At 44.6% G+C, this 11,915-nt stretch overlaps 1 protein-coding gene across 1 annotated transcript; it reads right to left on the bottom strand.

Annotated features, from left to right (window-relative positions):
• Positions 1-20: 20 nt before the first annotated feature.
• Positions 21-8,677, bottom strand: LOC307001086 (uncharacterized protein). Its single transcript, XM_079617228.1, has 5 exons — positions 8,559-8,677; positions 6,334-6,539; positions 6,142-6,256; positions 5,555-5,751; positions 21-775 (listed from the first exon to the last, which is right to left on the bottom strand). The coding sequence occupies exons 2-5, from the start codon at positions 6,450-6,452 to the stop codon at positions 670-672; spliced, it is 537 nt and encodes a 178-aa protein (XP_079473354.1). The 5' UTR covers positions 6,453-6,539; positions 8,559-8,677; the 3' UTR covers positions 21-669.
• Positions 8,678-11,915: the final 3,238 nt, after the last annotated feature.

Below are 11,915 nucleotides of genomic sequence, written 5' to 3'. Positions count from 1 at the left end.
TATTTGATCGTAATGAACAGTGTGCTGTGTTCTGACTGTTTTCTTCCTTCTTCTTTTTTTTTTTTACTTTTTAAATAGCTAGGATGCTGCTTCTAAAATATCTTAAAATTACCAGAAGTATATATATATTTTTTTTGTAACAAAATCTATCCTTAGTGGTTGAGATTATCACATGGAGTTCACATGGGTTAAAACTGCCAAAACAAATTCATTACAAAATACATAAAATAATAAATGTGCCACAAAACTTTATTTCTATAGTAAATAACAAATAAGTCTTAGAAGTCTGAAGTGTAATTTTTTCATAGTCTTCCACTCCTCAAAGGTAAAGTCGTCTGCAGTCTGCCATTTTTTCTGTTCTGTTTTTTTTCTCCATCTGTAAAACCTCATGTTCTTCATTCACTCATCTATGATGTAGAGCTGTGTGAAAACCTTGCTTAGGAGGGTTTCATTCCCATGGAATTTGGTTCCCTCAAATAATCTCTCATACTTGACCTTCATGCTGGTTTTGTGCTGGTTTTTAATTCTCTGTAGTTCATAATCTACTGGTTTCTGCAGGACTGCTCGTGTCTCCTCCTGCAGGACTGCTTGTGTGTAACAGTGAACAGAACCAGCAGAACGTCTGAGTTATGTATGTAACCCTTGTTCCCTAAAGGAGGGAACTGAGACTTAGTTGGCGTGTCGACTGATTGGGATCACGCGTAGGGAGCCTGTAATCTTCGAGTATTGATAAAATAAGCCAATGCACATTGGCGTGCAAGCTTTACATCTCATGCTCCACCCCGCGGCGCGGGTATAAATATGGAAGTGGATGCACGCACCAGTTGTTTTTCGCTGAGGAGCCAAGCGGGGCCCGGAGTCAGCGGTGGTCCAGCAATAGTGGCGACGGGACTATGTCTCCATCCACCGAGACATTCCCTTTCAGTCACTCACGTTCGATGTAGTCGACTGATTGGGATCCCAATTAAAAATGGCAATAGTGCTGCTACCTTCCAGTGCCTAGACAAAAGTCTCCAAAAGCCTAGAACAGGGCTTAGGCCAGGGAAGTCACTGCTGTTCCACAATACCAACTCAGTCAGACTTGGACAGCACTGGGAAAGCGTGCCCTTTCCGAGGAAAGGAAGACGCTGCGGAAGCCAAATCCTGCCCGAAGGGAGGTAACATGTGGAGGAAACACATATGGACTGGGTATTTTACCGGGCAGTACAACATTTGGAATGTCACTGAGGTGGCTCCAGCCTAAAACATGGGGGAAACGCACCAGTCAGAGACGGCAGAAGACACGGGCTCGCCGTAGGGAGCCGTACCGTGGAAGAATACACATATGGGAATATGTGTAGGGATCGTAGGGATCACAATATATGGGACCCAGCCTAACAAAGGTTTCACAGTGCATACGAGTGATAGGCCTGGCAACACACACTCCGCCACGTCCATCGCCAAAAGTTGTGGGGGAGCTCAACAGGGTTCGGCCAAAGAGGAACTCTACTGGAGCAAGAATGGCGCACGTATCCGGTCCATAGGAGGGGAATGGCGCAGCAAGCCGACACTTCGAAAAGGGCTTACATTGTAACTCTAATTCTTTGTGAAGGGAGCACATGGGAAGCAACCGGCTTGACATGTATTATACATGTTGGTGTCGCCCAACCCACAGCTCTATAACATCTGTCAGTGAGGCACACTGTGCCAACGCCTAGGTAGCAGCTACACTTGGGGTGAGCTCGCAACCCAGGGGGCAGGTGCATCTTGGGATTGATACGCCAAGATGATGGCATCCACTATTCAGTGGGCCAACCACTGCTTGGAGACAGCCTTTCCTTTCTGCTGGTCTTCGTAACAGACCACTGTCCACATATAACCGCAGGAGCGGACGGGACAGAAAAAAGCCAGGGCTGGGTCTGCCTCCTCCGCGGGGCAGCGCTTGCAAGCTCACCACCTGTCCCGAAAGGGAGTGGTAGGAACCTTGGGCACATATCCAGGCCAGGGTTTCAGGGTAGCGTGAGAGTAGCCGGCCTGAAATCCAGGCACGATTCGTCAACCGAAAATGCGTTCCCCTACCCTCTTGACAGAGGCCAAGCAAGCAAGATAACTGTTTTTAAAGACAGGACTTTTTACTCAGCTGCCTGCAGGCTCAAGGGAGGTCTCTACAGTGCGGTTAACACCAGAGATAAGTCCCTAGAGGGTATAGAGAGGGCGCGAGGCAGAATCAGTCTCCTCACTCCTCTCAGGATCCTGTCGATCAAGTCGTGCTTTCCCACGGATTTCCTTGCTTGGTCTGACGCTTGCCACCTGTTTTGGCAGCGCCTGAGATGGGCTGGGCGGCTTGCCTGTGGCCGGCTCCATGCTTAGGCCTGGTTGGAGGCTGCTTCGGTGGCCTAGCGGGAGCGAAGGTGGCGGCAGGGGGATGCCCTCGGTGACGAGCAGGCAGAGGATATGCCACCGGCGGCTGGGGGAAGGCAGCAGCGGGCCGCCAGGGCAGGATGTGTCGGATGGCCTCCGTCTGCACCTGGGTGGCAGATAACTGTTAGGCGCAGTTCTGTACCAAGTCACCGGTCAGCCCAACCTGGGAAATAGGGGAGTCCAGGAACCGAACCTCGTCCGCATCCCCCATATCAGCCTGGTTGAGCCAGAGATGGCACTCCTGGACCACTAAGGAGGACATCGCCAGAAACCGATTGCACAGGCCGCAACGCCAGTACCCGGAGGGCGAGGTCGGTTGCGGTGTGGAGCTGACCTATGAGCGGACGGTCTGGTCTACCCTCGTGCATGTCCATGAGTGCCTTGGCCAGGTAGACCTGTAGCAACGCCATGGTATGTGAAGAGGTAGCGGTTTGCCCACAGGCTTTGTAAGCTCTGCCTGTCAGAATGGACGAGAACTGGCCTGAGAGGGGAGACGAGGATCCCCCGTCCAAGAGGCAGCAGCCGACGAACACAGGTGTGTCCCGACAGGCAGCTCAACTGGAGGGATAGCCTCGTAACCCTTCACCGCTCCTCCGTCAAGGGTAGTGAGGAGGGAGGAGCTGCTCAGGCAAAATTCTGGCAGAGAATGGTGCTGTCCACGACCTGGTAAGCTCCCCATGCACTTCGGGAAAGAAAGGCACTGGGGCGGTAGGCTGAGAACCAGCACGACCCGCCCAGAGAAACCAATCATCCCACGAGACTGTTCGGGACACTGTGGAGGATTCCACTCAAGCCTGACAGCCTCGGTGGCCCGTTTCAGCATAGCTGATATCTCTGGATCTGGCTCGGGCAACGTTACACTCCCAGAGGGAGATAACGCTGCCGAGTCATCATCTCCAGAGGTCAGCTCACCCTCCGATGCTGCAATCGAAAGCCTGTCCTCTGGAGGGGCCCTGAATTAAACGGCTGGTCAGACCATTACAGAGGGACCAGCGCGCCCAACGGGGGGCTCCACCGGCTGCGGTGTGATAGAGGAGTGAGGGGCCTACAGGGATTGGTTACCGGGCAGGGAAGCCATCACTGTAATCCGCCGATCACCCATCTCACACGGCACCCTGGGGAGGGGCGTGGTAATGGGGACTCCACCTTTGTGGACGAAGGCGAGTCTTGATCTCAACACCGCAATAATCATGTTTCCGCAATGGGAACATGAACTATCCACCAAAGCTGCTTCCGCGTGATGTAAGCCCAAACATGTGATACAACTATTGTGACCGTCAGAGGGGGACAGGGAACTACCTCATTTAGAAGCGCACGGGTGAAATGACATCTTGAAAAAGACGCAAACCCACCCGTGTTGCTCTTTCAGGAAGTTTTGGGACTCTCACCAGTGCCGGAGCACCCAGGGGAATGATCGCGGCAAACACTGACAGGAATGGTGCAGCCTGTACCAGTGAAGCACTCACTTTCTTTGCCCTCAACCGACCATCAGACAAACAAAATATAGCAGTTGAGGGCTCAGAAGGCTTGCGACCACCGCTGCACTCGCACTGTAGAAACACCAGCACCATGAGAGACTTCCTGTAGAAGCACCGACACACTAGCTCGTTGAAAATATTAAACACTCTTCAGAGACATCGACGTGAAGACCAATCGGCTCCGAAGTGACAGGCAAATGGTGCGTGCATCCACTTCCGGATTTATACCCGTGCTACGGGGCGGAGCATGAGATGCAATGAACTCGCACTGGGTCAAAGTTTGGGGAACACCTCCGCGTGAACCGGTGTCTGAAACACTTATCTAATCACTGCAATCCTATTGGCTGGCTACAGCCTATGACATCATCACCAGTGCGACCCAGAAGTATATAAGATGAGCCTGGAGAACATGTCAACAGCTTCCCATCTTCAGGGAATGTTTTGTTTGCACGCTTCAACTTGAAACTTCAAAAAGATAATCATGGTTTGTGAAAAATGCTTCAAGAAGTGTGTGCATCCGTGTCTAAGATATTGATACTTGATGACACACAACTTGTGTGTTTATTGTTTGGGCTCAGAGCATGCATGATCAGTTCCTGAGGGATCTGCTTGTGCCACTGTGAGTTTTTTTCCCTTGAGAAAACTCCACTCTCATCTGCTCTCTTCTCGAGGGAAGAGGGACAGAAATCTGTACCAGGCGATTAAGGTCCCGCTCGCGCTAAGGCAGAGCAGAGACTGGGATCGTGGGGCTTTTCAGAGGGAGCTCTGAGGAGGTTGAGAGAGTTGTTCATCTTTCACGCTCTTCAGAGACTCGCGAGAGTGAGCTGCGGGATGAGGATGTGTTGTCAAAAAAAAAAAAACATCCTCTGATCCAGCAATGAGTGCTCTGCTGTATATAAAAACAACCAGCCCAAGAGAGCAGGAGATGGCTGATGAGGGTGAAGAAGATATACAACATAAACACTCACAGCCACCCTGCACCGTGTATGTTAAGCTGTTGAGTGTTATGGAACGCGCTTCAACAAGGCTTTTGCTGTCGTTGGAGTGCTTGAGGGAAGATACCACTCGTGACAGACTTGACGAATGGTATTTTCCACCCATAAAGCTCTAGCTTTCGTGAGCCTTCCATTCCTGCCCGATCTACACAATGAGATCGGAAAGGCATGGAAGAACCCGTATTCAGTGTTCCCCCTTGAAGGCGGATCCCCAATGAGTTGGATGCTTAGCATTGCAAAGGCAAAACCTAGCCCAGAGCCTGGTTAATACTTATCAGGTTTTGAGTATAGTGTTCCAGAATCTATCTGAGGATCATTCTGTATGAATACTTAGCTCCCGAAGTCTGGCCGGAAGGCCGAAGGACTCTCACGAGGCCTCCCTGTTAGATCAGCCCCAGAGCTGGAGGCGCTCCCATATCAGGGTCCCTTTCAGAGTGCCCAGCCTCCACAGGGCTCTGAAGCACTGTGTAGATCCAGGATTGGGTAGAGTTACTCCCCTCGTTTGCAAGGGTTAGAAAGCGCTATGCTGAGTTCTACTCTCCAGGATGATTAGATAAGCGTTTCAGACACCGGTTCACACGGAGGTGTTCGCCATAGCGCTTTGACGCAGTGTCTCGTTCCCTGTTCTCAGGGAACATAGGTTACAGTAGTAACCTGAGACAAACTGTATCCTCTCATGACTCTGTGTGTCTGTAGAACAGGACGTGCTGTGCATCTCTTTCTGCACTGAGGACAGTCAAAATCTTCTGATAGTCTGGACTGATCCCAGAAGACACTGATGCACTGTCTGCAGAAAGTGTGTCCACAGGTGATAGAGACTGGATCTTTGAGAACCTCCACACCTGGACTGAACCTGGATCAGATTGTCCCACTGACTGCTGTGTGAAGGAAAATATCAGTTTTGAATCACAATAAATAAACACAAAGAGGAGAATAGAACAATTATTTCAAGACAATATTTCGACTCTGATAAGTAGTTGAAACACCCCGCACTAGTTGAGGTTGTCCTTTGCTGTAGAAAACCCTTATTTCTGTATGTGAATGGCCTTATTGCAACAAAAAAACTTAAGGAAGACATGGTTTGGTCTACCTGGTTTATTGCAAACTCACCACAAATTATTGTATATAATATAAAATTTCCATAACAGGGGTCACACTGCTGTGTTCTGGAGATGCTGCTTTGTAAATATTCAGCATCATTCAATCAAAGTACTCAATCTCCATTTATGTATTTAATGAGGTCTATTCAATATCAGAGTTTGTCTTACCTGGGGGTCAGAGGTCACTGCTTCATCTGTGATATTAGGAGGCATAACTATAGACGTGTTACTTTTCATAGACACACAGCTGGGTTCTGGAGAGGCTGATTTGTGATTATTTAGCCTCATGAGATAAAAAGACTCAGTCAATCTCCATTTATGTATTTCATGAGGTCTATTCAATGTCAGAGTTTGTCTTACCTGGGGTCAGAGGTCACTGCTTCATCTGTGATATTAGGAGGCATAACTATAGACGTGTTACTCTTCATAGACACACAGCTGGGTTCTGGAGAGGCTGCAGAGCCCCTCAATCTCCTCATTCAGACTCATTTTAGAGGCAGTGTCCTCATCCTCCTGCCCCTTAGAGATTAGATTTAGATGTAGTGTTTTGCTGCTCTTCATTCCTTCTAAAATAGGCAACACAATTTATGGAATTTACATTTTCCATAAAGAACACAACAAACATTAAATAATTGGGGCATCATTCATCTAAGGTCACTAAAACTTTCTTTTGGCCAATAACAGCTGCTTTAAACGATTGTTCATTACAGGTGTAACAACATATCGTGTCACAATATATCGCAATACAAAAATGCAACAATATGTATCGTGGATAGTGTCAATCTGTATTGTGTATCGTTCACCCAAAATACTTTTGGAGTGTCACAATAATATTGTATCGTGAGCAGTGTTGGGTATAGTTACTTTGGAAAGTAGTTAATTAGGTTACAACGTTACCATCAATTAAAAGTAATCAGTTACGTTACTGCGTTATCTATTCATAAAAGTAACGCGTTAGAGTACTCATGCGTTACCAAAAATGAAAAGCCGTTTGCAGCGCCTCACACATGCTGCAGCTTAATTGACAGACACGGCCCCCTTTAAATGCACCTAGAAGTCGTGACTCCTGGCAATGAATAACGTCAGTCATCCGACTAATTTAACACTGCAGGATAACAATAACAGGAAAGACAGTCATCAATAGGCTATTCCACATAGCGTTTTATTTATTTATTATCACAGAACATATTAATCAAAATTCACACCTTCCCAGCCCGGGTAGTAGAGATGCGTGGATGGGCTATTATTTCAATAAAAAAAACAATAATTATAATGGCGATATTATTTCAGTATAGAAATGCAGACATCCCAAGTCTATCGGAAGTTCCGGGAGTCTCCCGCATATTGATAGCGGCTCACTGATGCCCGCGAATTAGTTAAAATCTCCCGGAATCTAGAGCGAGCTCGCCCGCGAGACAGAGACTGTGCTCCAAACCGCGCAGCGCGTGCATGGCTGAGCGGGAGAGAGAGCAAGAGACCGCGCGCGTGCCTCGTGAAGCGCATGTAAACGAGACTCCCGAGGCTGAAAAGCCTCTCCACGGGTGCGCTGGAGGGTGGTGGGGTATTGAAGCGCAGAAACACTGTCTTGATCCTGGGGAAATTTTTTTATTCAGGATTTTCCTTTCCTTAAAATAACGGATTACTTTTTTAAAAAAATAACGAAGTTGATTACTTAACGCACAAAACTAACGCGTTAAGTTACACATTTCACGAAAAAGGTAATTAGAGTACTCTAACGCGTTACTTTATAACGCGTTACCCACAACACTGATCGTGAGTTCAGTATCGTGATATGTATCGAATCGTGACAGTTACACCCCTAATGTTCATTAATACGTTTAGACTATGGATGTGAATAATTAATAACACATGTTTTTGTGTTAATTTGTGATAAATTGCACCCAAATTAATTAAAGCCCACCTACATAATGTCCATACACCAAAGCATCAATAAAAATTTTTTTTTACTTTTCATTATTGAACAACTACAACAACAAAAAAACAATAATCTATGTAAAACTAAACTGAATGTAAAACTCTTTCAAACTCTCAGATCAGTTCATGTGAGTTCACTCTAAAAACAACAACGACCAGAAAAACTGGTTTACAGTGCAACATAAAAAAAAAATTCACATACAAAAAAAGAATTTTAAACATGAATTAATTTAAAATCTGTTCAAGACAGAACAATACTGTGGCGAGCAGGACGAGGTCGAGGGACGTGAGAGATACGAGACCGGTGCGTCGCGCAGGTGTCGCTCATCATTAATCACGCCACCGGTCTCGCGCCGCTCTCACGTCCCTCGACCTCGTCCTGCTCGCCACAAATACTCTGTGAAATTAATCAATCATATTAGTACACAAATGCTGCTTACATCAAATAGATTGCTCTGGTTAAATAAAGTTATGGTCTCTGTATGACAAAGTCTTTCATCAGATGCCGCACCTCATTACTCGAATCTCGTTATCGGCTGTGAGAAGGTGCGGGCAGGTGAATTCTACACAATTTTTTTCAGGTGGTACCATATTTTTAGTTTTAAACTGTCTAAGTGGTAACATGTCATGTAGTTTAAACATATACTTACCATGAAAACTATCCTGCTAGTCAATGTTTATTTGTCATTCTCTTTCCTTGCCGATGAAAAGCTGCAGTATGGTTTTGTTTTCAGCTTTAGCTGTTCTACTTGTTACACCTGCTTTAATCAGAATTCAAGGAGGAGTTTCATGAAGTAGTTTGTGGTTAGGGTTTTTTCCCATTTTGAACTGACACCATTGGCATTTCAATTAAACAAAGATCGCTAAAGTAAACAGAGTATGTTAAATTTTCTCAAGAAAAAAAATCTCTCTCAACTAATACTGTAAACAGGGATGTATATACAGGGAACCCTGTCAGCTGGTAGCCTACATTATTATTAAATTAAAAACTATGCTTAAAATTAACTACTGATTAGTGATTAGTATGCAATTGCATAAGGCAATTCTTATTATGAATATGTAATAGTGCTCATACAAAATACTAGTGTTCATTTTTCAGTTTTTATGAGGTAAATGTAACGTTACGTGACATGTTGTTTAGAAGTTGTTTAATTGACGTCTTTCCACATTTGAACGTGAGGCATGATTCATTTTGGTAAGTTGTAATGTTATATTTAAAAATTCCATCTGATGTTCATTCATGTTTATTTGGTGCTGTATTAAAGAGGAAGAGATGTTCGGTTCACGAGCCGCTTCAACTGAGGTGCCACAGCCATCTGTCGCGCCCAATTACACTTCAACTCAGTTTTTACAAAGATGGTTTCTGTCACTGTTCTAACCGTTTCTCCGGGAGTTTTGGCAGTTTTTGGCTCCACTTCACGCTCACTACTGCTCAGACTCGGACTTCAAGATCTCAGCGCCATATTGGGACTTTGGTGGCTTCACTTTTCTACATTGGAAGAGAGTAAAGGTGCGTCGTCCATCTTGTTTTACAGTCTATGGTCATGGCACATTAAAGAGCTTCAAGTTCTTCACGAGTTCACATTTACAAATAATCAGATAGAGTAAAGTAGTATGTGTAATTGGAGTGCTGTCCGAGGAGAGGCTCTGAGCTCTGTATTTTGGCCCGAACCCAGAGTACTCCCTCGTATATCTGGTTAGGAAAGAAACCAGGCGAGTGTTAGGAGACGGGGTGGTGGAGGGATGCTGAAAAATGTAGAGGAACATAAGTGAGTCGACTGTGTATATATACAGGCCTCCACTCATTTTGATGACTGGGTAGACATGTTAACTACTGATTGTTGACAGCTGGCTGGAATGACGTGATGATTGGATAGATCATTTGAACTTGTTCCTCCCGAACTTTGTTAATAAAACATAATTTGTTGTTTGAATTTCATAATAAAACTTATAAGCTGAGACATTATTTCATATCTGCTCTGTCTTGTCTGTCGGTGTCCTCTTTGCTCCAAGATGTTGTTTCACTGCGTGAGAAAATGGACTCCAGAATAGTCAATCCAAGAATGCAAACCAGCAAACCAGCAAACCAGCAAGAACTTCGGAAGTGACATGTAACAAGGACTCCGTGACAAACACTGAAACCAACAGGGTATATATACACACAGATACTAACAAGGGACGGGAAACAGCTGTGTGCAATGATCAATGAGTGACAGAACAGGATGATGGGAAATGTAGTTCTGAGTGAATGACACCGTGGGGGAAGAGGACCTCTAGTGGTTACCCAGGGAAACACAAACCAGACACTGTGACAACTACCCATCACTGGGGTTTAGACAAATCGTACGAGTGTGATCGTATGAATTAGCCACCTTTTACTCCCTCGTTTACGAAGTGGTCGTGAGATAGCGTTGGTTTTATCAGACAGTAACTGATTCTTTGACACTCTCAGAGGGTAAAATAGACGAACATGAGCATAGCTCTTATCTCTGTGTTTGAGGAGAAATTTTATATGAAGTTTTCTCTTAGATCTTCGTTCATTCCTGTTTATACGTGCTCTTACCCTTGATTTAAAGTCCTGCCCATGTGATCACACACACACAACCCCACAGTCAGACTCTGGACTTCTGTTTGCAGATGACGAAACTCTTTAAACACCAGATGAGACACACAGTTCAACACTCATCTTTTTAACTTGTATTTCAATACATTTTACTGCCATGATAAATTAGGGCTGCTATTCCCACAAACCATTTATAAACACATAATTACGCACACACACAGTAGGATTCATTGAGGTTATATTGAGGTTTAGGTGAGTAAGTGTGCAGTCATGTTCTGGCTGCTGTTTATTGGGGTTTCAATGTTTGTTTTCCCCAGAGATTCTGTTTATGTATGCACGACATGGGCTTGAGATATGGGTTTTATGTCGGTCCTATCTAAATTAACCCATACTGGGGCTAATTAAACCCATGGACAAACCCATGTAGGGCCCATATACTGTATATTGGGTTGGGTACCGAAACCCAGTGCCAATATGGCAGCTATATGAACGGTATGTACCGGACTGAAGCAGAACGCAGACTTTGGTGGATCACTTCGGTGCCACTTAACCCTTTGACTCGTACGATCATCGGTGTGATTGGTAAGTTCAGTGCATCACGTGACCAACTGCTAAATTCAAATGTGCTTTTGCGTGTTGGTTGATGTGCTAAGCACTTGTAATATATCACAACTATTCAGTGTTTTATAACACATAATCTTTATTTTAGGTTTTAGACATTTAAATACACACAAGTAATAGCAAAACAATACATTTATTGTTTGTAAAATACACACTGATGATGTCTATGAAAGCGGCAATAACAATATTTATTCATATCAGATACACATTGTGTAGGTAGCTGTAAAGTTTACTCTATTCTTCTCCTACTTCACCGGCCACTTACTTTCATGTATTTCGGGAGAAGTGGATGAATTGATGAGTTGTAAATCCAACAGATCCGATTCTCTGAACTGCGGCGCAAACTAACATGGCGGCGCCCGTCGCGCTTTATAGATAGATAGATAGATAGATAAGATAGATAGATAATTTATTGTCCCTTAACGGGAAATTTGTTCTCACATATTATCATACAACACACGCAACTGGCATGTAACAGCAACAACAAAACACATGTAACAGCAACAACAGCAACACACATTTAATGTTCATCTTTGTAGCCTATTAAAGATGAACATTCAATGTGTGTTGCTGTTGTTGCTGTTGCATATAAGATCAGCTTATATGATCATTATAAAGGTTTCTAAACTGCAAAACACATTCACATCCACATATTTGAAAATTAGAATATCAGGGGATTGATGACATAGCTAACAAGTATTAGTACTGTAACTATTATTTAGTGTTATTTAGTGTCTGTTAAATTATTGTAGTTGGTTAGCTTAGGTTTTATTGTGAATGTTTTATGTACATTTATTGTGTTTCGTATTTACTTAGTTATGTA

Source organism: Phoxinus phoxinus (genome assembly GCF_949152265.1).
Source record: "Phoxinus phoxinus genome assembly, chromosome: 6".
In the NCBI taxonomy this organism is placed as follows: domain Eukaryota; kingdom Metazoa; phylum Chordata; class Actinopteri; order Cypriniformes; family Leuciscidae; genus Phoxinus; species Phoxinus phoxinus.
Note: the sequence above shows the minus strand (reverse complement) of the source record. Positions and strands in the feature narration are given on the sequence as shown.